Here is a 24,305-nt window from a genome sequence, read left to right as displayed (position 1 = left end):
GAGTTTTTGGGGGTTCAGGGAGGTTAATGCACCAGGGTGCATCGGTGCACCCATGTGAGGGGGGTTGCAAAGCGCTGCTGGGGGTGTAGGGTGCCCGGGTAGGGGGTGATGTGGTGTAATTCGGTGTGTGCACAAACTCACCTCCTTTGTCAATGCAACTGTGGTGGCAAACTGGGTAATCGCCAGCCAGCGCTGACTCACCAGAGGGTTAGTCCCTGTATATCCGCATGGATTTGTGGGTACATGGTACCTATGTAGAGCTGCGGGTGCATTGGGACCTTTCTTAGTGCTGCCCGCACTCTGCGGATGCTGGTGCAAAGGCAAAAGCAAGCAGCCTGCAAAGGGAGTGGGTGCTTTGCGTGCTCTTTGCTCCCTTCTCTTTTCCTTTGCGGAGCTGGTTTTGGGGTGCAGTAGCACCCTTGCTCCTTCGGGAGGGCTTGAAGTCCTGGCTTGATTCATGATTGAAATGCAACCGAAAAATCAGAACTAATCTCTATGATCGCCACTGAGATGCTTTTGCATCTCAGCCTCCCCAAAACAGGCTGTGGAGGGTCTCCCCTTCCAAATATTGCGACAGTGGGGATAAAGTCCTCTCCACCATGATCCTGGGGTGCTGCTCCCTCTTGCAAAGAGGTTTTCCATGCAGGGCTCAGCCCCTCCATAGGCAGCAATCCCTGGCATAGCAGCATTCCCGTCACCCAAAGGAAAAGGTGGGTTTTTCCGGCTGCCTGCGAGTCATCCGAAGGGCACTGGGATATAGATATATATATATTTATTTACTTTTGCTGGGCTTGTTTGGCTGGTTCCAAGCTGGAATAAACCTGACAGCTATTTAATGTGTTCGCCAGGGGTGTTTTCCAGCAGGGCTGGGCGACAGCAGCTGGGGTGTGCTTGCCTTGGCAGCAGCAGAAAACTCCTTTCCCAGTGGGAAAAACAGCCCCAAATGCCAATGAAATAGGTAAGACGGGGGCATTTTGTAGCCAGGATATTGCATTTAAATACATACAGGTATGGGGTCCTTGCACTGATTTAATTTAGCTTTTTAGTTTTAATATATAGTGTGTTTTGGGGGGGGTTTTAGTGGTGGGGGAGAAATACAGTTGAATGGGGATGTGGAGTCACATTTTCGGACTTCCAGCCCTGCAGCTGGTGGCTTAGGTGTAAAATATCCCAGAGAAATTCCTCTTTTCCTGGCAATTTTGGAAGCTCCTGCTGCAAAATCCCTCCTGGTCCAGGCTGGTTTTGCACTGTAGGCAGTGAGAGGGTTAACAGGTTGCTCTGGCATATAAGGGGTTAAAAGGCAAGGAGGGGGCTAAATCCTGCTGGAGGTTATTTATTAGGATAGGGAACACCAGGGGTGTAAATCAGAGCTGGTTGGGAAGGAGAAGAAGGGGAGGGAGGGGGGGGAGATGCCCAAAATCCCGGCATCCCTCGGTGCAGCCGCTGGACCGCGGCTCCCATCCTGCTGCGAGCCCTCGGCTGCTGGGATCTGGGGGTGCTGGGGTGGGTGGGTGGGTGCCGGTTGGGTGTCACCCACCCTTTGCACCCCATTGGAGGGGTCTTTGGGATCCATCCCCATCCAGGGGGGGATTTCTCCTTGTTTTCCCTGACGTTGCCTCCCCGCCGGGGGCCTGCTCGGCCGATGCGGATACAAAGCCGGAGGAGCCGCGGCCTTCCCAGGTCAGCAAAACCCCATCTCCCCTCCCCTCCTTGCCCATAAAGCCATATCTCTATATGAAGAAACCTCCTATCTATAGGTGCTCACATCCTCTTGCAGGAGGAGGAGGTCGCCCTTTGCCTCCCACTGCCGCCAGGGCTCGGTGCTTTGGTTTTATATAGAAAAAATACTTTATATTGGTTAAATTACTATTAAGTATATAAGCACAAAGAAGCAGCAACAGGGAGAGAGGAGATGGCTGTTAGTGCATCACGTTAATTCCACACCCATTCCCGGGCTTTTTCACCCCAAATCTGCATTGGGTGCAAATCCCTCCTGGGTTTTCCTGCACCTGCGGGAAAACACAATTTCAGGGGGGGTTTGAGGTTCCTCCAGGATCATTTTGACAGCAAATCATGGGAATTTCCCCCTTTTTAGTGATTTATTTGGATACTGGTTGCACTGGGGTGCAAGGTTGCATTGCTGGAAGGTTGCAAAGGGGGTGAAGTAGCTGCAATATCATTTCCCCTCCATTTTCACCAGTTTTAGGGGTTTTTTAATGTATAGAGTGTTTTAGGGAGATGACAGGTTGCAAAGAGCAGGTTTTGTCCCAAAATACCAGCCTAAAAAGGGCATAAATGCATTTTCAAGGTGAAATAAGCAATATTTGGTGAGGTGCTTGAGTGGGGGTCTGCAAAACAGGCAGAGAAATGAAGAATATTGGGGTAGGTAATCTCAAATCTGGTGCTGTCAATGCCTGATGCTGGTTTTTGGGACCCTTTTCAGCCATAATAAGGTGACCCCTGAGCACTGGGAGGAGGAAAAACCACTTTAAAAGGGTGGAAGGGGTTTTAATTTAGTGCTTTGCAAAAAAGCAAACCCCGAAATTGTTGGGAATTGTTTGGGAAACACTAATAATGGAAAAAAAAAACAAACCCATTTTTTATGCATTTGTTGTTATTTCTGTTTAAATTCTTTCCCTTCCAAATTCCTTTCCGGGCTAGTTTTGCACTGGGTGAACTTTGCAATTGCTTTGCAAAGCATTAAAGGGCAGAGATTGAGGTAAGCATTAAACTGGGGACAGTTTTTGGCGCTAAATTAAGCTTTTTACTGCTTTTTGGGTTTCTTGACAAGAAATCTTTGCAGAATGGGCTCTTTTTTTTACTACTTACGTGCTGTAATTCTGATTTTTTTACTGATTTCTTTTTTCCCTTTTCTCTGCATTTGCACTCATGGCACGAGCTGGACAAGGGATGGATTTTTTCCGGTTCATCTGCGATGTTGAAAAGGAAAATCAGAAGGAAAACGGTGGCAGTTTTCCAGGTTTTGGGTCTTTAGCTGGAATATTTGCCCAGAAGATCCATTTTGAGGTGAAAGGGGGGAAACACCGTGTTGAGGAAAAGCTTTTCCTAGAAGATGATGCCTTTTGGTGGGAGTTTTTCAGATATAATCACAAAATTGCCTTGAATCTTGAATTTTCATGGAGTTTTTTAGGGGGAACACCCTCTTTTGGCTTTTTTTCTGAGAAACACCATTTTTTGGGGAAAACCCCATCTTTTGGCTTATTTTAGGGGGAAAACCCCATCATTTTGCTATTGTTTCGTTCCCATCACCTACTGAGCCATCCCTTATGGCTGCCTCCACCAACCACAACCACATCAAAACACTCAGTTTGGGGAAATCTGGAAGATTGAGGATAACTTCTTCATTGGAGCCCACATTCCCACTGTGCCAACTTCAAATCTCTGCAATTAATTCCTTGGAAAACTGGGAAATAAACCACTCAAGCCCTTACAACACTGATAACGCGCCGCACAGACCCACTTAGGCCTGGGAAAACAACTTACCTTGGAGCAAATGTTTGCTGGCTTCTTTAAAATCATTAATGTAAAGGACTGGGATTTAGGGAGAAAACATTCCTGCTTTGCTCTGGCTCTCCCTGGCATCCTGTGTGCTGGAAATAATCGGAGTTCTATTCCTATTCTCTATTCCTATTCTCTGACCAAGGTGATGGTAGAAAATAATCCAGGTGGGGAAATAACCCTTGAAGCTGCCACTGGGATGTGGGACCATCATTTGGAGGAATTATAAGGAGTTGGAGGAAACTTTTGGGACACAAAAGCTAATTCTTATTTCTATTTCCTACCCCCTCCATCCCTTATAAATAGTGCCAGGGTTATTTATAAGGAGGGATTAACATGGCAGGGATGCAGACAAGAGCAGGAGGGATTCCCAGGGTAAATCCTGCTGCATCCCGCTGTGATCTTATGGAGTTTTGAATCTGTTTTGTCATTTGGGAGCTCCTATATTAAAGAAAAAGGGGTTTTGGTGGGAAGATGCTTTCCTGGGGGCTGGCACCTCGGGGCTGGCACCCATCCCCACCAGCTGGGACCTGTCGCTCTGTTGCGGTGGCTAAAAATAACCAAACTAAAGCCAAATAGTTGCCGGTCGCTGGGCTCTGCACATGCTCCTGCTTTTCTGCTTTATTTAGACCTGGATCTATTTATTTTTCCTCCCCACCCGGGTTGGGAGGGAGACGGGGCTGAACCAGGGCTTGTGATGCTGCCTCCAGCTTACTGGCAACAGGGTGAGGACCCAGCAGCTCCTGCTGGCTTTAAATCCATATTTCCGAGGATGATCTCATATCCCGACATCCTTCTTGGATGACAATTGCATCCCCACGTCCTTCTTGCATTATTCTGCATCCCCTTTTTGCTGTTGCAGTCTGGTTTGGGGCATCTCGCTGGTGCAGGGCAGCTTGTCCCCACCAGCTTTCTCCCCCCTCTCCCATCCCATGGGATGCATTTTACTACTGGGATGCTCCTACCCCTCACAGCAGTTTTGCTGTGACAAATGATGCCAAATAACCCACTTTCTTTTAATTTAGCAAGCCCCAATTAAAGGTCATGGGGGTTGTTTTGGGGACCTGGTGATTCTCCTTGGAAGCAGCCGGGAAAATAACCAGCCCTGGGACAGAATTGGGCTGATGGGAGCTTATGTCAACTGTCAAAATGGGATGTGACCTTCTCCTGTCCTGCTAGTGGGATAAAATCGGGATCGAGCTGCAGGGGCCTGGCTGTACATCGACCTCCTGTTCCCCTCTCTGAATGCAGAAGCCATCGTGTTGCTGGAAGGGTGAACCAAACCAGTAAGCAAACTGGTTTCTGGATAAGCCCATCAGAATCTCTCTGCTGGGCTTATTTTACCCATTTATTAAGTTACTTTTAACTTGCTTTGCTCTTTTTTTTGGAGGCATTGCTGCAGGAGTATGGCTTGGGTTTTGCCCCTCACATTGGTGGATTTATGGCTTGAGTGGTGTTGCATCCATAGGGATAAAACCCGGAGCTTGCAAAAGGAAGGGTGGAGGGAATCGCCTGCTCCCACGCTCATGGGAAGCAGGTTAGGTGACATCTGAGAGCAGCCTTGGCTGCCAACTGCTTTCTGCTTCAAGGGGCAGGCAAAAGAGTTCAAGGAGGAAAAATAAGTGTCCCTGGGTCCTCCTCCCGAATAAACCCCTATTAATGTGTTTGTGGAGGCAACGGGCTCATTGCAAAAGTGGCTGGAAGAGGATTTGCAGCAGTAACGCGGGTCAAGGAGGGGAAGAAGAGGTTTATCTTTAGTTGGTTTGATGTCTGGGAAAGGTTTGGATGGGTTTTAGCTCGATGCTTTGGGGGGGTTTGCAGTGGGATGGGGTTGGGGTTGCAGCTTGGCTGAGTTGCAGCATCAGCTTGTGCATGTGCAGTGATGGCAAGGGCTTTACAGCTTGTTTTCCAGGGGTAAATGCAATTCTACCTCCCTACCTACTTTAAGGGGGTTTGGTATAGGGAGAATAAGTAGATCCTTTTCTTGAGGGTCACCCTGGGTCTGTGCATCCACTATATCCACATCCCAATGGAAATGAGGGTCCAGGCAAGGGAGAAATGGTAGCTGGGGGGTCATGGCTCTGTGGAGCGGGGAAGTGACATCCCTCGTGCACCAGTTGCTGCTTCTAGCAGGAACAAATCAGCAGAGTTTAGTTCTTTGCAGCCTCTCTCAGTGTCATTTCTCTCCTCTGTCATTTCGTCCCTCGGGCGTGGGGGTCCCAGCTCTGTCCTTCCTCTTCCTCTTGGTGACCTTCGTGCCGGGCGCCTCTAGTTACCGGAGCGGATGAGCCATCGATCCCAAGGAGGATTCATGGCACTTCCCACCCTCCAGGACCTTCAAGCCTGAAGCTCGGAGCTGGATTTGCCATGCAGGGGATGCATTTGCTGTGTACAGGGTGAATTTGCTGTGTACAGGGTGGATTTGCTGCACACAAGCTGGATTTGCAGTGGAAACTGCGACCTGGGAGTAACTCTTCTGCTTCCTTGCAAGGTTTTGCAGCAGCCGGAGCTGGATCCATCATACCTGGGGTCTTCACATGTTTCCTCCTCTCCCAGGCATGGATTTGGGGGTATTGATCCCCTCTCTCAACCCATTTCTCCTTCTCTCCCACAGGAAAGCCTCAGGGAAGGGCCCAGGTGGATCGTTTGGACCCCCTGTGCCATGGCATCATCCGAGCTGTCCCCTCACCCTGCAGTAGGTACTGTCAACCCATCGGAGCTGGGGTGATTTTGGTGGGAGGACACCCAGCTTTGGGCAGAAAGAGGATGCATCACCATGGGGCATCCTCCACATCCCCATTGGAACCTCTTGGGATCATGAGAATATAAAGGGCTGCTGCATCTTGCAAGCTTTGGGGGTGATGCTCTCTTCTGTCCCCTGCATCCCTCCATCACTGCATCCTTCATTCCTGCAGCACCATGGGTGGACAACAAGTGACCAGGTTTCTGCTCACAGGTGACCATCTCACTCCAGAGACCCCCAGCCCCTTGCCCCACGGGGAGGAGGACCTCGGTGAAGCCTTTGACTTTGAGGATAGTGAGGAAGAGGAGGAAGAGGAGGACTCCGCGGCTGATCCCAACAGTGAAGTTGTCCTCCGGGCACCCCCTCGCAGGCGCCGTGCAACCAGCTCTGGTGGTGGTGAGGAACACAGCTGAGGGGGGTCCCCAATGTCCCCACCATGTCCCCTTTGGATGCCTGGGGTGGCACTGCTGCAAGCCTGGGTGCCAACACCATTTCTCTTCCCTTTTCCTCTCCACAGACGGGCTGGTGCCAGAGACCCAGGAAGGGTATGTGGGGTTCTGGGTGGGGGATTTTAAGGGGTTTTGAGTTCCTTAAATGACAAAGCACAGCTTTGGGGTTTGTCCCCCCTATTCGATGTGCCTCAGTTTCCCCAACTTCTCACCATTGCTCGCGAAAGGGGCTGCAAGCAGGGGTTTGGGGTGGATTTGGTTAACTGGGTGCTTGGGGCTTCTCCAGCCCCCAAATGGGGAGATGAGGGAGAACCCCCGTGGGATGGGTGTTTGAAGGGGGCTGGTGTTCACCCCAGCTGCAAGGAGGGCTTGCAGCCTGCAGAGGTGCAGTAAGAGGGGCAGGACCCCACCAGGGATGAGGGGATCCTCCCCCTGTGCTCCCCGATGCTGGCACATCCTCCTGCCCTGCATCAAATGAGGCTAAAAAAGCCATTTTTGGGTCTTTTGTATCATTCCCATGCTGGTTGCTTGGATCTACTTAAAAAGCCACTGTGACCCTGAAACCCAGAACCCCCCCAAATCGATGAAGAAGGAAGCATGCAGTTGGGGAGGGGTCACAAACACAAGCTTTATCCTGTGCCTGTGAACCCCAATAATAAGGATATGGAGGGTTATGGGGGGCTGAGGGCTTGGGTGCACTGGATCCCAGGGGATTTGCACCCTGAGGGGCTCCCTGACCCCCTTCCCTGCAGGCTGCCAGTGGGGGTGAGCAATGGGGAGGCTGGTGGAGACCCCCACATCAGTGCCCAGACCTGGAAGAGGAAAAGCGGCCACGAAGGTGTGTTAAAATGCAGGGAAAAGGAGCCTGTCAAGGCTTGGGAAAGGTTTCTCCATCCTGGTTTGATCCTTGGGTGCTGACCTGAGTCTCTGGGGGGGTGTTTGTCCCCCCAAAGGTGAGCGCTTCGAGTTCCCAGAGGTGGAGGATGATGTGATCTATGATGATGTTCCCTGTGAAAACCTCGATGCTGAGCATGATGGTAGGGGCAGACCTATCCCTCTCCTTGGATCCCCATTTTCCATGGGTTCCCATGGGACCACGAGCCCATTTTCCAGCTGGGAAGACCAAGGCATTCTCTGCAAAGGAGAAGCGCATCCTAAAGGAGGATGCAGAGGGGGATAACAATGGGAAAACCACTGGGGTTTGGGAGGGATGAAGGCAGATGTGTTCCCAGCAGGGTTGCAGGACCCTGAGGATTTGGGGTCCCTAAGGAGGGAGAATTGCCTTCCTGGAAGGAAAAGGAGCTGATGTTTGCTTGCCAGGCCTGGGGACGGAGCACAGCCTCATCTACGAGGAGGTGCAGCGCGGCGAGGGGACGCGCCTGGGCGAGGATTTGGGCTGGAGCTCCAGTGAGTTCGAGAGCTATAGTGAGGATTCAGGCGAGGAAACCAAGCCAGAAGCCGAGCCCGCCAAGCAGCGGGCGTCCTTCCAGCCCAAGGTAACACTTGACTTTATTTATTGTTATTATTTCCCTTCTATTCCCCTGGGTTTGCTGCATAAAGGCACCGGAGCAGCCAGGCTTGATGGTGACGCAGAGGATGCTGCGGTTCCCTGGCTCACCCAGTCTGAAGCCAGCCTGAAACTTGGGGGGTTCTTTTCTTTCTGTTTCTTCTTCCTTCCCTTATTCTTTTTCCCTTTGGTTTTGCATTCTGGCACTGCTGGAGCGTGGCTGCTGCCCTTTCCCTGCGCTTCCTCCTTTCTCTGCTCGAGCGAAGCTGGATTATTGGGAAGATCTGCCTGTACTGTGCTGCTTTGGGATGATTTCTCCTCCTCTTTTTTATATTTTGGCTGCTTACCTGGATCTCTTCTCTGCCTCCTCTGCCTTCTCCTCCCGCCTGGTTTGCTTTGGGCTCAGCTTTCTCCAGACCTGAATAGACTAAAGGAGAGATACACCAGGACTAAGAGGGACATCCTGGCTTTAAGAGTTGGGGGGAGAGACATGCAGGAGCTGAAGCAGAAGTACGATTGGAAGGTACTGTCCCTCCTCTGTCCCTTGTCCCCCAGATCTTCCCAAGGACGGGAAAACACCCTCATGGAGTTTATCCAGGCTGAATTCATCCCATTTTATCCCCCAGAAGAGAAGACCATTGAGTTAAACATCACAGAGCTGCCTCTCATGTCCATCTGTCTTGCAACTGCGCGAACCATTTGCTTTTTGGGTGTTTGTCTTTTTCTTTTAAGGGGCATTTGGACCAAGCGAGGTTTCCCATGGGATAGATGGATCTGAGAAGGTTTTCCCCCCTGATACAGGGTGGAAATCAGGTGGAAAAGGAGATTCCTGAGACTTTCCCAGCTCCAAACCATCCAGACTGGTACTTCATGGCCAGTTTGGGGTTGGGAAGGAGACGCTGATGTCAGCTTGGGCTAAACCTGCTGTGATTTGAGGTGTGAAAGTCCAACACCCCCCCAAGCCTTTGCTCTCTCCTACATAAAACCCCAGCCAGGAGGAGGGGATGGATGCGCTTGTGCCTCCCTTCCCTCCCTCCTCTTTGCTTTTGCTGCATGCTCATGCTCTGCCCATGCCTGCTTGCCTGCAGTTGTGTCCCTGCAGAGGGAGGAGAGATGCTGGAGCCATCCTCCTTCCTCAGTCGTGTGCCTCATCTTCCTCCCCATCCGGCTGCATGGGAAAATGGGGATGATGCTCAGAGGGGATGTCCCCAGGAGGATGGTACCACTGTATCTGGACCCAAAATGAGGGATGATGCTTGGAGGAGATGTCCCCAAAGGGATGGTACTGCTGTTACCCAAACCTGAAATGGGGGATGATGCTTGGTGGGATGTCCCCAGGAGGATGGTACCACTATATCCAAAATGAGGGATGGTGCTCAGAGGAGATGTTCGCAAAGGGTTGCCACTCTATCCAGACCCAAAATGGGGTTCTGGTGCTGATTCAAGCCTCCTGCTCCCTCTCATCCCCCTGCCCAGATGACCCAGCTAATGAAAGCGGCGAAAAGTGGCACCAAGGATGGTTTGGAGAAGACCAAGATTGCAGTGATGAGGAAGGTGACATTCCTGCACCGGAAAGAAGCACCAGGTAAGTGGGAAACCCCCCCCCTCTTGCTTTTGAGAGCCAAAAAAACACCTTTTTGAGGGTATATTCCTTAAAAAAAATCATTATGATTCCCATGACTTTCATCTTTCCTGATCTATTTTCTGCATTTTAAGTTCTTACTTGGTATCTTTTCACTCTTTGCATCCACATGCAAGCTTGGTTGGTTTGTCTCGCTCCAAACACTCATGTCCTTTGGGGAGCAAGACAGTGACCCCACCACGCAGCACCCATGGGTGTTCCCTTTGAACACAGAGCAGGATCTGCCCTGAAATACCGATTTTTGGGGGTGTTTTCCTAACCCTCCTGCTGTCATGTAGGGGATGGGGAGCGGAGGAGGAGGGTGGTGGAGGCGGAAAAGCACCGCCGGAGCTCGAGGGTCTCCCTGGAGCATCACAGGGGAGGTAGGATCCTGGTGGGCAGCCTCATGGCTCAGCTGGGGCTGCTTAGAGGATCCAGTGTGTGTGTCCCATCCTTGCTGCATGTCTCCAACGTGGCTTAGCTTAAATGCTTTTGGGGTCCCTGGGATGCTGGAGAGAATCTTGGCCCCACAGTGCTGCAGAGCATGGAAATGTTCTGTCCCCAGGGCATGGAAATGGAGAGAATCACAGAATCAACAAGCTTGGAAAAGACCTATAACATCATCAAGTCCAACCTTAACCCCAGGACCACCAAGTCCACCACTAAACCATGTCACTAAGGGCCTTCTCTACATGGTGTAGAATCATAGAATAGTTTAGGGTTGGAAAAGACCTGAAGTTCCTCCAGTTCCAACCCCCTGCCACGGGCAGGGACACCTTCCACTAGAGCAGGTTGCTCCAAGCCCCTGTGTCCAACCTGGCCTTGAACACTGCCAGGGATGGGGCAGCCACAGCTTCTCTGGGCACCCTGTGCCAGCGCCTCAGCACCCTCACAGGGAAGAGCTTCTTCCTTATATCTAACCTGAAACCATTGTTAATGGGTTTGAACCCATCACCCCTTGTCTTATTACTACAGTCCCTGATGCAGAGTCCCTCTCCAGCATCCTTGTAGCCCTTTTCAGATACCAGGAGGCTGTGTGAACACTTCCATGGACGGTGGCTCCAGCACTGCCCTGGGCAGCCTGTTCCAATGCCTGAGCACCCTTTGGGGAAGGAATTGTTCCTAATCTCCATCTAAACCTCCCCTGGTGCAGCTTGAGCCCGTTTCCTCATATCCCATCCCTTCTTCCTTGTGGGAGACCAGCCCCCTCTCAGGTAGCTCTGGAGCTCTGTGGAGCTGGTGGCCGAGGGCGGTGATCCTTCCTGCCAAAATTAGGGAAGGAAAAAGGTCACCCGGCATCAGCGCCCTCCCCTCCAGCCCGGTCCTCCCCGTTACCGGCTATTTATAGGCGCCGGGATGGGGCCGGGGCGGCCGGTTGCGGCCATGTGGAAGAAGCGCCCGTCTCCATATCGCGATGCCGCTCTGGCGCGCTCACCCTCCTCCTCCTCGGCTGCTTCAGCCTCGGGTAAGGGGTCCCGGTGCCGGGCACCAGGCACCCGCCTCTCGCCTTCCCTATTTCCTACTGCGTGTTGCTCTTGGCTCCTTTCCCACCCTGTTTTCCCTGCTCGCACTCACTCCTGGAGCGGGATGAGGGGGCTTTTCCCCCAGCCAGGGTGGCTTCCTGGGGACAAGGAGCCTTTTTGTCCCCTCCCTGCAGGGAGCTGGCTCGGTCCCTGCTCACAGCCTGACTCATGCTGGTGTCCGGTGACAGTGGCTGGGATTTAGGGAGGGACACGCGATGCTGGGAGGACACTGGATCCATCTCCAATCACAGCTCCAAACCCGGATGCATCCCCAGCCGAGCAGCTGATGGGGCTACAGGCTTTACTTTAGACCCCAAAACAGGCTAAAACGAGGTTGATTTGGTGTTTGGTTGTGGGTGTTTTCCCCGCAGGGGACTCGGAGGAGGAGGACACGGGTTTCCTGGAGGTCACAGTGTCTGACATGAAGCACCCGCCGCCGGAGCTGGGCCCCATGCCCGAGGGGCTGAGCCCGCAGCAGGTCGGTGTGGGGCGGGTTGGAGGGTTCGGGGGGGTAAACCACGGCTTCCCCTTCATACCATGATTGAGCAACCAGAGAAAGGGCAAGTCAGCAGAGTGCGATGCTGCTGTGTCAGCGCTTCTGCAGCACGCTGTGCCCACATTGGCCCCCTTCCATCCTGTTATTTGGGGTTAGGGGGGGACCACGGCTGAGCCCCGGTGTTGTTGTAGGTGGTACGGAGACACATCCTGGGCTCCATCGTGCAGAGCGAGCGGAGCTACGTGGACTCACTGAAACGCATCCTGCAGGTGGGAGAACCCCTTCTTTGGGATGGGGAGCACAGGGATTCAGGGATGCTGATGCACCGGCATCTCCCACAGGATTACAGGAACCCGCTGATGGAGATGGAGCCGAAGGTGCTGAGCGCTAGGAAGTGCCAGGTGGTGTTCTTTCGCCTGAAGGAGATCCTGCAGTGCCACTCCATGTTCCAGATCGCCCTCGCATCCCGTGTGGCTGAGTGGGACTCAGCAGAGAAGATCGGGGACCTCTTTGTGGCCTCGGTAGGAGGAAAAGTTGGGAGACCACTGCTAAACCTCCTCCTGGGCCCCTCTCAGTGGTAGAGGGGTGTGTTGCAGGGTTTAAGTGATGCAATCCCAACCTGGGTACCACCAGCATCCTCAGCACTGTATATATATATATAAGTCATACAATGATTTTGGTTGGAAGGGACCGTAAAGCTCATCCAGTTCCAACCCCCTGCCACGGGCAGGGACACCTTCCTCTAGAGCAGGTTGCTCCAAGCCCCTGTGTCCAACCTGGTCTTGAACACTGCCAGGGATGGGGCAGCCACAGCTTCTCTGGGCACCCTGTGCCAGCGCCTCAGCACCCTCACAGGGAAGAGCTTCTGCCCAAGAGATCATCTCAATATCCCCTCTGACAGGTTAAAGCCATTCCCCTTGGCCTGTCCCTCCAGACCCTTGTCCAAAGCCCCTCTCCAGGTTTCCTGGAGCCCCTTTAGGCCCTGGAGCTGCTCTAAGGTCTCCCCTTCAGGAGCCTTCTCTTCTCCAGGCTGCCCCAGCCCAGCTCTCTCAGCCTGGCTCCAGAGCAGAGCTGCTTCAGCCCTCTGATGGGCTCCAGCACATCATCTTTATGGCTATTCTCTGGACTCACTCCAAAAATAGATGAGAACCCCCCTACTTTCCCAATCCCCTTCTTTGGGGGAGCCCCATGTTATCACAGCTCTCCTCCATCTCCCTAGTTCTCCAAGTCAATGGTGCTGGACGTCTACAGCGACTATGTCAACAACTTCACCACTGCCATGTCCCTCATCAAGAAGGCTTGTCTCACCAAACCCGCCTTCCTTGACTTCCTCAAGGTCAGCAGGACCCACACATGGGTGCACAGTGCTGCTGGTCACCGTTACGGGTGACAACTCCTCTCTATTGCCTTTTCCTCCCTGCAGAAGAGGCAGATGGCCAGCGCTGACCGGGTCACACTCTATGGGCTGATGGTGAAGCCCATCCAGAGGTTCCCTCAGTTCATCCTCCTCTTGCAGGTACGGGTGAGGGGTTCCTGCACCCATCTTGCTTTGCACCCTATTTTTGCAGCCTGGATGCTGTGGGAAAGGGTTCAGCAAGGGACATGTTTTTGGGTTGGCAGCTTGGTTGTAGCTTTGAGACCATCCCAAGGATCATCTCCCAAGCTTTGATTTTGGAGGTGCCGAAAGCGCTTCCAGTCATCGCATCCTCAACGGGGCTGATTTTCCTGGGGTGGCTTTTGTCCCCCATCCTTTCTCTGCTCCAGGACATGCTGAAGAACACTCCCAAGGGCCACGCAGACCGTTTGTCCCTCCAACTGGCCCTCACTGAGCTGGAGACATTGGCAGAGAAGCTCAATGAGCAGAAGCGCTTGGCTGACCAAGTTGCCGAAATCCAGCAGCTCAGCAAGAGCATCAGCGACCGCAGCAGCCTCAACAAGGTGGGTCCTTCAGCCTCACCTCCTCAACCTCCTGGTGGGTAGATTTTGGAGCTGGTGGTTGAGTTTTGCTACTTCCACCTTCTTCTCCATGTTGGGGGTTTCGGGAAGCCAGGATCCCTGTTTTATCCTGAAGGATGCTGAGCTAAAGCAAATCTTGCAGTTGGCACAGGGAAATTCCTCTCCGGAGAAAAGCAAGGACCAGCAGCTTCATCTCATCTTCTTGATTTTGCAACTGTTGGTGGAATAGAAATCCCCTAAATGAAGCTATTGCGACACATCCTGAGCTGGGGACTGCCCTGGTGGCAAAAACCACAGCGGAGCACCCGCTGAGCTCATCCTGGCATCAGGATTTAGGGTTGGGGATTGAAGAGAGACCCAACAGGGGCTGCAAAAAGGGGCTACATTGGTCTTTCAGGGCTCTGCTCTCTTGGTGGTTGGACATACAGGGTGCAAAGGGGTTTGGCATCTTATGGCTTCAGAGCATGTTGCACAGCCGTCTCTGTGGAACTTCGGGATGTGCATGCTCCTGGTTGGAGGAAAACTGTTGCAACAAGGGAAAGGCAACCCCAATGTGGGGCAGGAGGCTTGCAAGAGCCCCTGGGCTGACCCTCCATCCCCTTTGCAGCTCCTGAGCTCTGGGCAGCGGCAGCTCCTGCTCTGCGAGACGCTGACAGAGACGGTGTATGGTGACCGTGGGCAGCTCATCAAGTCCAAGGAGCGGAAGGTTTTCCTGCTCAACGACATGCTGGTCTGCGCCAACATCAACTTCAAGTACGTGCTGGTGGCCCCAGACTCCCAGAATCACTTTGCAAAGCCACCAACATGGGTTTTGCTAGCTCTACCCAAAGGACTTGTAAAACCACCTCACCTTAGAATCATAGAATCAACCAGGATGGAAAAGACCTTTAAGATCATCAAGTCCAACCATTACCCCAAGACTGTCACTAAACCATGTCAAACCTTGCTTTGGAGGGGGAGCCCACTTGGTTTGGGGCTTGTTTGCCCCCCATTTTTGGCATACGTCCACGCAAAGCCTCCATCCCCTGGTGCTGTAGGGTTCTGGAGCTGGTGTGGGGTTTGGGAGCCTGCTGGGACCTCAGGGCTTGGTGGAGGTTGATGCTGCAGAGGGGGAAAGCTTTGAGTGCCCCGTAATACCTCCTTATTAATCATTTTTCCCCTCTTCCAGGCCAGTGAACCCAGGGTAGGTGCTGAGCGTGGTCTGCTGTGGTTGCGTGCCCCACGTTTGGGGGTTCAGGCATGGTGTGGGGTTGCAATTGGGGCTTGGCTTGCACAGTGCATTTTGTGAGGGCTTTCAGGACAAGCCATGGTGCCGAATGGTTTACTTATGTATATCTTTGCATCCTCCCTTGGCAGAGGCCAACTGGAAATCAGCAGCCTGGTGCCCCTGGGTCCCAAATACGTGGTGAAGTGGAGCACGGCCCTCCCGCAGGTGCAGGTGGTGGAGGTGGGGCAGGAGAGCGGTGCCTATGACAAGGACAACGTTGTCATCCACAACGCTGGTGCCAAGAAGCACGCGCCGGCCGGGCAGGCTTCACACAGTGAGCACCCATCCTTTGATCCCGTGTTGGGCTGGTTTCCATGGGGTGGGATGGAGCATCCTTCATGGGCCTCATTTCTCTGTTTCTCCACCCAAGATAAAGTCTACCTGGGGCCACCACGGCTCTTCCAGGAGCTGCAGGACCTGCAGAAGGACCTGGCAGTGGTGGAGCAGATCACCCTTCTCATCAGCACCTTGCATGGCACCTACCAGGTATCTACATGCCAAAGCGTGGTTGAACTCATGGGTTGGGTAGAACCAGGTTTGGATGCTTTGCAATAACCATGTGGTTCCTCAGGGACCACTGGACACTTCATCCTCCTGAGCCCCATGGAAGTTCAGGGATTATTCAGGCTTGTTTTGAAGGCACTTCCATGACTTTTCCCACAGAACCTGAACATGACAGTGGCCCAAGACTGGTGCTTGGCCCTGCAGAGGATGATGAAGGTGAAGGAGGAGGAGATCCACTCCGCCAACAAGTGCCGCCTCCGTCTCCTGCTGCCTGGGAAGCCAGACAAGTGAGTTTGTGGATCATAAGTGGGCTCTTCCCATCCCGAGGAGGAGGCTGAAGATCAACCTGTTGACGTTTTCCCTATGCAGATCTGGTCGCCCCATCAGCGTCATGGTGGTCTTCATCACTCCAAACCCCTTAAGCAAGATCTCCTGGGTGAACCGCCTGCACTTGGCCAAGATAGGACTGCGTGAGTAGCTCTATGGGCATCACCCTTGCTTTGGAAAGCCAAATTTGGGAGCTGTGGGGAGCTTTGCATCTGGAAACAAAATGGGGTGGGTGGAAAAATCAGAGCAAGGTAATGGAGAACATTTTGGGGGTTTGCACACTGGAAATAATGGGAATTGGTTCATTCTGGCTTAAAATACTTTGTGTTTTGCTGCTCTTGGGTGACATCTCCAAGTTGGCATCACATAGTGACGGATTTCTGTTGATTCTTGTGCCAATGGTGTCGGGGCTGATCGGTTTTCCATGAAATACGATGAATCTGTGGCTGCCCCATCCCTGGCAGTGTTCAAGGCCAGGTTGGACACAGGGGCTTGGAGCAACCTGCTCTAGTGGAAGGTGTCCCTGCCCGTGGCAGGGGTTGGAACTGGAGGAGCTTTAAGCTCCCTCCCAACCAGTCTCTGATTCTATGAATAAGCAAGGGAGGAGCCATCCCTCCTGCTGCTTCCCTATCCCTATTCCTATTTAACTCCACCAGCCACTGCAGCAAAAAAAAGAGAGATAAGTTTAATGGGAGACCAAAATAAATCCTTTGAAATCCTATTTGAGTGCTTGGGTGCCCCCAGGCTGGAGCGATTTTTGATTCTCTTGGTTTTAACAGTTTATGTGTTGTTTGGCTTTTTGTTTTCTTTAATCTGGGATGCCTCAGGGATAATCCTGTAGCTGTGAGTTAGAAATGAAAACACATTAAAGCCTAATGTGAAGAAACACATCAGGGTGCATTTTTCCCCCTTTACATATGTATTACCTGGGTTTTGGGGGCGCTTTTTGCTGCTGCTTGAGGTGGTTGCTTGGCTCTGCGCTGCTGTAGGGTGCAATTGCTGGAGGAAAGGAGTGAGATGTATCCCAGCTCCACAGATGATGGGGGTTTGGGGCTGGAGATGAGAGCCCTGCACATAAAATTACTCATTTTGGGGTCTTATCAGGGAAGGAAGGGATGCTGGGAGGTGTCTTGGCCATCCGTGATGTCCTTTGCTTTGCCACAGGGGAGGAGAACCAGCCGGGCTGGCTCTGTCCTGATGAAGACAAGAAGAGCAAAGCTCCTTTCTGGTGCCCTATCCTCTCCTGCCACATGCCTGCCTTCTCCAAGGCCCTCGATCTGCAGGTAAGAGTGATGGCCAACCTCTTCTCCAACCCCTCAATGCCTCCTTCCCCTTTACATCCAGCATTTTGGGGCATAAAGGCAGAAATCCCATGGGGGTAGATGGCCACGCTGGTTGCAAAGGCAGAAGTTTGTGTGATCCACCCTGGAAAATTGGAAATCCTGTGGCTGGATCCCAGATTTTGGGGCACGCACTGATACCTTGCATGTGTTGGGGTAATTTGGGGGTGCTACAGCCCCCTGTATCCTGGTCTCTCCTGCAGCTCAGCGCTGCGGTGCACAACCCGGTGCAGTCCTCACTGCTGGGCTTCTCTGCTGTCAGCACCTCCCTGCCGCAGGGCTACCTCTGGGTAAGCAAAACCACCCCAAAATGGGTCAAAACCCGCTGGGTTTGGATCATGCTGGCAGCAAACCCCCTCTGCAGTGCTGGTGGCTGGTGCCAACACCCCTTTCCTGGTCCATGCAGGTTGGAGGGGGGCAGGAAGGTGCAGGGGGGCAAGTGGAAATCTTCTCCCTCAACCGCGCTGTGCCGCGCACGGTGAAGTCCTTCCCGGTGGCTTCACCGGTGCTATGCATGGAGTACATCCCTGAGGTGGGCAAGGGGGATCCATCAGGCACCCAAGAACCCCGACTGAGCACCGAACAGCCCCCCGGAACCCCACATCCCACCCTGTGCTTGGGATTACAGGATGGCAGGTGAGCCTGCATCTTCTTCGGTGCAATCACCAGCACCAAACCTTGAGGACCAGCATATGATCTCCTGCATCTCCCCCTCTTCTCTCCCCAGCATCGCAGTCTATGGCAGTGTGGACACGGGGACACCGTGCTTGTTGACCTGCAAAAGCCCAGGATTGCAACCCATCCTCTGCTTGAGGCACAGCCCCGAGTACCTGTTTGCAGGGTTGCAGGATGGGACCGTGGCTGCATACCCCAGGAGCAATGGTGAGGACAGCTCTGAGTGTGCTTTTGGAGCAGGCTTTCTGGTGGGACACACAAAAAACAGGGAATGGGAGGTTCTTCATGCCAGTGAGAGATGCTGCCTGCTGAATAGTGATAAATCTCAGTTTTTCATGTATTTTTCCCCTCTATTTCACTTCTCCTTGCAGCCCACGCTAAATAATAGCCCAGATATTTTGCATTGCCACGATAAATGCAAGAGGGGCTTGGTTTTGGGGGAAAACATGTGGAAAACAGTCATGGTGAGGGCTTGATACGGCAGCAAAGGGTTTGCTTGGAGGGTGGTTGCACTAGTGGGCTGCAGGAAGAGTCTAACGCTGGGATGAATGAAGTCTCAGAACTTTTGGCTTTAAACCCCTACCTTTTTAGTGCTATAAACCGAGCTGAGCCCCTCTAAATCCCCTCCACACAAAAGTCGTCTCCTTTATTAGCTCGTTGTTGGGTTTGCTTTCCATGGCTCTAGCTCAGGCCAACGCTTGCAGCTTGCAGGGACTCCTCGCCTGGGCTGTTAAGTACCTTTGCTTCATCGCTAGAGGGTAGGAAAGAGCCTCAAATCATGTGTTGCAATGGCCTAATTTTGGACAAAACCCCTCATTCGAGCTGCGAGAACCTGCAGAGAGCAGCACCCACGCCAACCTGAAGCCACCAAAGCCACTTAAACTGCATTTTGGGGTGCTGCACATCCCTTAAAGACAATTAAAGCGGCTTTCATTTAATTTCGATTGCATAAATGCACATTGAAGGCAGCAAGTGGCTGGCAGGGCTGCGGGTGGGGTTTTTAATCTCATCCCCATCTTTTCGGAAGGCAGAAGCTTTCCTGAAATAGCTGGTTTTGACGTTGGAAATTAGGATGTGCTGAAAGGCAGCTCGGTTGCAAACCCCTGCAGATGGGAGCAGAGGTCTGAGCATCCCAAAAAGGCTCTTTTATCCCTCCGATCTTATGGTTTTATAGAAAGAAAAACTGTATTGGAACTAAGAAAATGAGAGCAATTATCTATTGAAGCTGCTCAACCACTGCTGGTGGTGAATTCATCCAAATCCAGGTTGGATACTGTTCACAGGGACACTCCAGATCGGCCCCGGATGAATCGGCTCTGGAGTGTCACTTCAAGAGCAACTAAATTCGAGGGAAAAAAGGGATTTTTGGCTTTTCCAGCAAAGAACATGCCCAAGTGTTGCAGGTGGCCAGTTGTTTGCTGCTAAAAAGCTGTTTGCACAGGGGCAAAGGAGTTTTGGGGGGTTGAAGCTGTGGCTCCAAACTCCCCCCATCCTTTTGGTTGTGGCATTATGGCGCTCGGAGGCATCCTGAGTGACACTGGGGACATTGAGGGTGGTTTCACCTCCATCCAAAGATGATTTTCCCTTTTTGCTGAGCATCTTGTGCCCCTCATCTCTGCTCCAGGGGGGCTGTGGGACCCGGCAGAGCAGCCCACCCGCCTGGCTGTGGGTACCGGCCCTGTGCGAGCTCTCCTGACGCTGGATGAGACCCTCTGGGCCAGCTGTGCCAATCAGGTCACCGTCCTCGATGCCACCAGCCTCCGTGCCCAGGTAGGGAGCATCAGCAGGACCCCTGTGCTCCATCCATGTGGGGTCACAGTGGTGGCTTTTGGGGGATCACACTGGGTTGAGGCCTAAATGATGCACGCACATGGGCACATTCCTGCCTGTATCATGCCCAAACCAACCCTTTTTGGCTGCTTTTCATCACTTTTGGGTCCCTTCCCTCCCACACTGGGTCACAGGAGGAGGATGCCGACACGTCTCCCGCAGCTGCATAAGCAGGGAATGCTGAATAGTTGCTTTTTGCTTTAAAAAAATCCCCTCTTTCTCCCACCTTTAATTTTCACATTTAGTGCCCAAATTTAGTTTGCATGTATTAGCTGTCGTAAATCCAGCCTAAGGCGCTGCTGGGGATGAATAATGCATTGAGGGCTGGATTCGTTTCCAGTCTCTGGCTTTATTTATGACAGGTGGGAATTTCTGCAGAATAAAAGTGATGGGGGGAGGAAAACATAGGAAAGGGGGATGGAGTAAATAGTATTTGTTGGAGGACTGGGGAATAGGGTCTTGGGTCTGCCTGGATGGGATTGGTGACTTGGGAATAAGGCATCAGGGAGTAAATCCCATGCGGGGTGGAGAACAAGGAAGAATAGAGACTTTAAGGCATCTTAAAGTCTCTATTCATCCCTGGTTTGGGCAGGATTTGGGAGGGAGGGGAGTGCTCTGTGCTGGATCAGGGGATCGATACCAGCTCCTGGTTTTGCTGCTGCTTTTAAATCCTGAAGCAAAAACATGTCTCAAAGCCATAGGAGTGAGGAAGGTGAAGTTGCTCCATGAAGGTTTCTCCCCCAGTGATGTAATTCTTTGATGCAGATATGAGCTTTTACAATGGGCAATCCCTCAATCCTGCCCAGGCTGCAGCAGAGGGGATTTTTGATGCAAAAAAGGTGGTTTTCCTGCAGGCTGTATCCTGTGTCTGACAGGAGATGATCCAGCAGGGAGCTTGGGAAGCAGATGGGTCAGTCTGTGATCCCCGAATAGCTCTTGTGGAGGGGCTGAGCCTTTGATTGCTGACTTTTGGGGTTGGAATCATAGAATAGTTTGAGTTGGAAGGGACCTTCAAAGCTCATCCAGTCCAACCCCCCTGCAATGAGCAGGGACATCTTCAACTAGATCAGGTTGCCCAGAACCACATCCAGCCTGGCCTGGAATGTCTCCAGGGATGGTGGAAGGAAGCAGGAAGGTCTCGTCCCATCTTGGGATGGGTTTTACAAATACATTTAGTCTGGCAAATGAATCTTTTAAAGTAGAAACCAACCCTAGAGGGGTGGGAAAGGCTGTGTCATCATCCCAAAATCACCCAAGAGAGGTTTGGAGAGGTTTTTTCAGTGTCCTTGGCCAAAACCAGAGCTGCTGAGGAGGGATGGGACCTCAAGGTCACTCTGGTCCCCTCCCTGTGCAGGTTTGCAGCCCTAAAGCTGGAGACAGCCCAAACCAGCAGTGATTTTAGGGAACAACCCTTTGATTTCCCTTTTGCAATTCCTCATTGGCAGCAAACCTTCGAGGCCCACCCGGACACAGAGGCCAGTGTCACACACATGATCAAGGCAGGCAGTGGGGTCTGGATGGCCTTTTCCTCGGGCTCCTCCATCCGCCTCTTCCACACCGAGACACTGGAGCACCTGCAGGAGATCAACATCGCCACCAGGACCACCTTTGTCCTCCCGGGTGAGCTCCCCTTTCCCCCTGGCTCTTAATTGCAATGAATGGGCATATTGGGGCATCACCCCATAGACGTGTTGCTTTGCTTTATGGCTGTGCTGGATTGTAGAGAAACTGTGAGGAATTGATCTGCTTAATGGTGTAAAGCTTGGACCAGTGGGGTCTCCCTTCACTGACTGCAGAGGGAGCTGGTGGCATCTCTGCACCCATGTGTGCATCTGTGCATCCCACCTGCACCCGTGCTCCCATGCATCTTATCCATACATTCCACCCTTGCACCTGAGTGTGCATCCCTCATTGCATCTATGCGCCCTGTCTGTGCACCCCATGCTTGCATGATGTGTGTGCATCCATTCACCTCACCCATGCATCCCATCTTGCATCCTTGTGCCCCGTCTTTTGCACTTGGGGCATCCTTGCATGTATCTTCGCACCCCATCTTTGCTCTGTGTGCATCCTTGCACCCATCTTCATCCCCATGTGTGCATTCATGCACCCCGTCTTTGCACCCTTGCCCGCATCCACACACCCCATCTTTAGACTATGTGTGCATCTTTGCATGTAGCCTTGCCCCCATCTTCATCCCCATGCGTGCATCCTTGCACCCCATCCTTGCACTCGTACATGCATCCTTGCACCCCATCCTTGCACCCATACATGCATCCTTGCACCCTATGCCTGCACACACGCCACTGCTATTGCCCTGGGCATCCCTATTTCCCCCAACTTACCATCTAGTACCATTTACCAGCCGCGTCCACCCATCCTGCTCTCACCCCCACCGGGCTCATAAGCATGTCTCCCTCCTTGTTCCAGCTCCATAATTGTGTAATTAGTTGGGAGCACGTTACTCATGTTAAGTCACTTTTCCTCTTGCTTTTTAGGGCATGTTAAAATATTTATCACTTCCTTTTCTTGCCGGGCGAGTGCGTGTTGCTATTAATGCGCTTTTGAACTTGCTCTCCCTCATCCTTTTTAACTCGACAGGTCATTAATAAAGTCCTCCCAGAGAAACCAGAGTTGCATCTCCACAGATAGATTGCTCTGACGAGTCTGATGCTGTGCAGCGTTAAGTCCTGGCAATAAAATATTCATTTGCCATTAGAAATCTTGCTTTATTATTTTTCTCCTCTTCTTTTGATTTATTTATATCTGTAGCGGTCTCCTTGGCGTGAAGACCTTCATCCAAAGGTGCTGCTTGGTTTTAGGGGGCTCTGGAGTACCTTCCCCATGAAGAACCCACTGGTGATGGGTTATTTGGCAAGATGCTGCTGCAAAATCATCCCTCATCCTCCTTTTTATCCCCACAGGTCACAAACACGTCCGTGTCACCAGCCTCCTCATCTGCCAGGGTTCGCTTTGGGTGGGCACCGACCAGGGCATCATTGTGCTGCTGCCTGTGCCCCGCTTGGAGGGCATCCCCAAAATCACTGGTGAGCACCCAAACAACCCACCCTACATGGATACAACCTGATTTAAGGGCTTGATTTTAGCAACCTCTCTCTTCTCATTGGCAGGAAAAGGCATGGTGTCCCTCAATGGGCACGGTGGCCCCGTGGAGTTCTTAGCGGTGGCATTGAGCACGTTGGCACCTGATGTGCTGAAGGGTGACCAAGAGGACGAAGAGGAGGGTGAGGAAGAGAAACCCCCAGAACTGGATGGTCCCCCTCCTCGGGAAATGAGGAAAAAAGGGATTTTATTACAATATCGCCTCCGATCCACCTCCCACCTCCCGGGGCAGCTGCTGTCGGTGCGGGAAGCGCCGGTCGGCGGCGCACCAGCACACACTGAAGAGGATGGCTCCATCTATGAGATGGCTGATGACCCTGATGTGTGGGTGCGGAGCAGACCCTGTGCCCGTGACACCCCCCGCAAGGAGATCTCCTCGGTGGCCATCATCTCAGGGGGTCGGGGTTACCGTAACTTCAACGCCGAATCACCGCGCCGGGGCAGCGATGCCGACAGCACCCTGCTCATCTGGCAGGTCCCATTGATGCTATAGCACCCCAGGACCTGCCCCCTCCACCTGGCACCTACCTCAAAAAGCCATCCAAAAGCTGCCGAGGGTGGTCCTGCCCTGGGGGCATCACCCTGGATGTTTTTTAAAGAGGAAAAAACCTGAAAAATGATCTTTTTTTCCCCCAAAATCCAGCTCTGGAAGGGGAGTTTTTAACGGTGGGAATGGCGACCTCCCTGCAGGCTTTGGAGGTGCCAGTTCTTCAGCCGAAGGCGTCTGTGTGTCTGCGTGTGAATATCTATATATATAAATATATATATAAATATGATGTATATTATTACCTGTATAAAGACAGAATCTGTATATATTGGGGCACTTGGAGATGCAGAAATAGTGATGGGAGCACTCAGTGGGTGCTGGCTGCGCCAAACTGATGGGTTTTGCTGAAATAGGCATTTTTTGACTGTGAATTGAGGATATTTGTTAGAAATCCCCTGCTTTCGGGAGCTGAGTACATGTGGTTTCCAGAGGAAAGGAAATGTTGGGAGTGTGGAAATAAATCCTATAGGAATCAGTGTGTTTCTTTGCAGTGCTTTGGGTGCAAATGTTTTCTTACCCTTGTTTCACCAACAGCATCACATGGACTTGTTCAGGTGTTCACGTTTAAGGATGTACAGATCCTTGGAGCTAAATATCAATAGGAAGCCCCCAATTGCCCTTTTTTCCCCTCCAGAAATGGTGTGGGATAGAGGGGAAAATGGGCAGAAGGATGTACCCCATCACCTCCATCTCTGGTACCCAGAGATGGTACCCATCCATAGTGGAGAAACCCAGGGCCAGGGAGGTGAAAACTTGTCTGAGGACTAAATCAATTTATAATGCCATCCTCTAACTGGCTTCAATTTGATTTTCATTTGTAGCATTACAATTATCAAATTGATATTCCTGACTGCTCAACCTTGAAATGGGACCGCATG

At 52.2% G+C, this 24,305-nt stretch overlaps 1 protein-coding gene across 5 annotated transcripts; it reads left to right on the top strand.

Annotated features, from left to right (window-relative positions):
- The first annotated feature begins 905 nt into the window (after positions 1–905).
- Positions 906–23,910, top strand: ARHGEF10L (Rho guanine nucleotide exchange factor 10 like). Of its 5 annotated transcripts, none has more exons than XM_030507743.1 (28): positions 906–958; positions 6,134–6,214; positions 6,476–6,658; positions 6,780–6,807; positions 7,464–7,549; positions 7,665–7,748; positions 8,032–8,207; positions 8,625–8,741; positions 9,695–9,803; positions 11,734–11,840; positions 12,050–12,127; positions 12,200–12,379; positions 13,078–13,194; positions 13,282–13,374; positions 13,623–13,796; positions 14,422–14,567; positions 15,171–15,355; positions 15,452–15,567; positions 15,745–15,872; positions 15,955–16,055; positions 17,077–17,195; positions 17,456–17,542; positions 17,659–17,888; positions 17,980–18,134; positions 19,552–19,697; positions 21,203–21,377; positions 22,682–22,804; positions 22,889–23,373. In XM_030507743.1, exons 8-28 carry the CDS (start codon positions 8,709–8,711, stop codon positions 23,371–23,373), a joined length of 3,087 nt encoding a protein of 1,028 aa, XP_030363603.1. In that variant the 5' UTR covers positions 906–958; positions 6,134–6,214; positions 6,476–6,658; positions 6,780–6,807; positions 7,464–7,549; positions 7,665–7,748; positions 8,032–8,207; positions 8,625–8,708. The 5 variants fall into 5 exon arrangements, with proteins under 5 accessions (XP_030363603.1, XP_030363600.1, XP_030363601.1 ...); XM_030507740.1 differs by lacking the exon at positions 906–958 and adding an exon at positions 1,452–1,680 and having other exon boundaries at positions 6,134–6,218; positions 22,889–23,910; XM_030507744.1 differs by lacking the exon at positions 906–958 and adding an exon at positions 1,668–1,680.
- Positions 23,911–24,305: the final 395 nt, after the last annotated feature.

Source organism: Strigops habroptila, chromosome 16 (genome assembly GCF_004027225.2).
Source record: "Strigops habroptila isolate Jane chromosome 16, bStrHab1.2.pri, whole genome shotgun sequence".
Taxonomy (NCBI): Eukaryota; Metazoa; Chordata; class Aves; order Psittaciformes; family Psittacidae; genus Strigops; species Strigops habroptila.
The sequence above is the reverse complement of the archived record's forward strand: the minus strand, read 5'-3'. Positions and strand labels throughout refer to the sequence as shown.

What these genes read in the sequence shown, in the direction of transcription:
- ARHGEF10L (XM_030507740.1), top strand. Translation starts at nt 6,182, where the DNA reads ATGGCATCATCCGAGCTGTCCCCTCACCCTGCAGTAG. An exon ending in CTGCCTGGGAAGCCAGACAA is followed by an intron (nt 15,873 to 15,954) that starts GTGAGTTTGTGG and finishes TTCCCTATGCAG; the next exon opens with ATCTGGTCGCCCCATCAGCG. An exon ending in CTTGGCCAAGATAGGACTGC is followed by an intron (nt 16,056 to 17,076) that starts GTGAGTAGCTCT and finishes GCTTTGCCACAG; the next exon opens with GGGAGGAGAACCAGCCGGGC.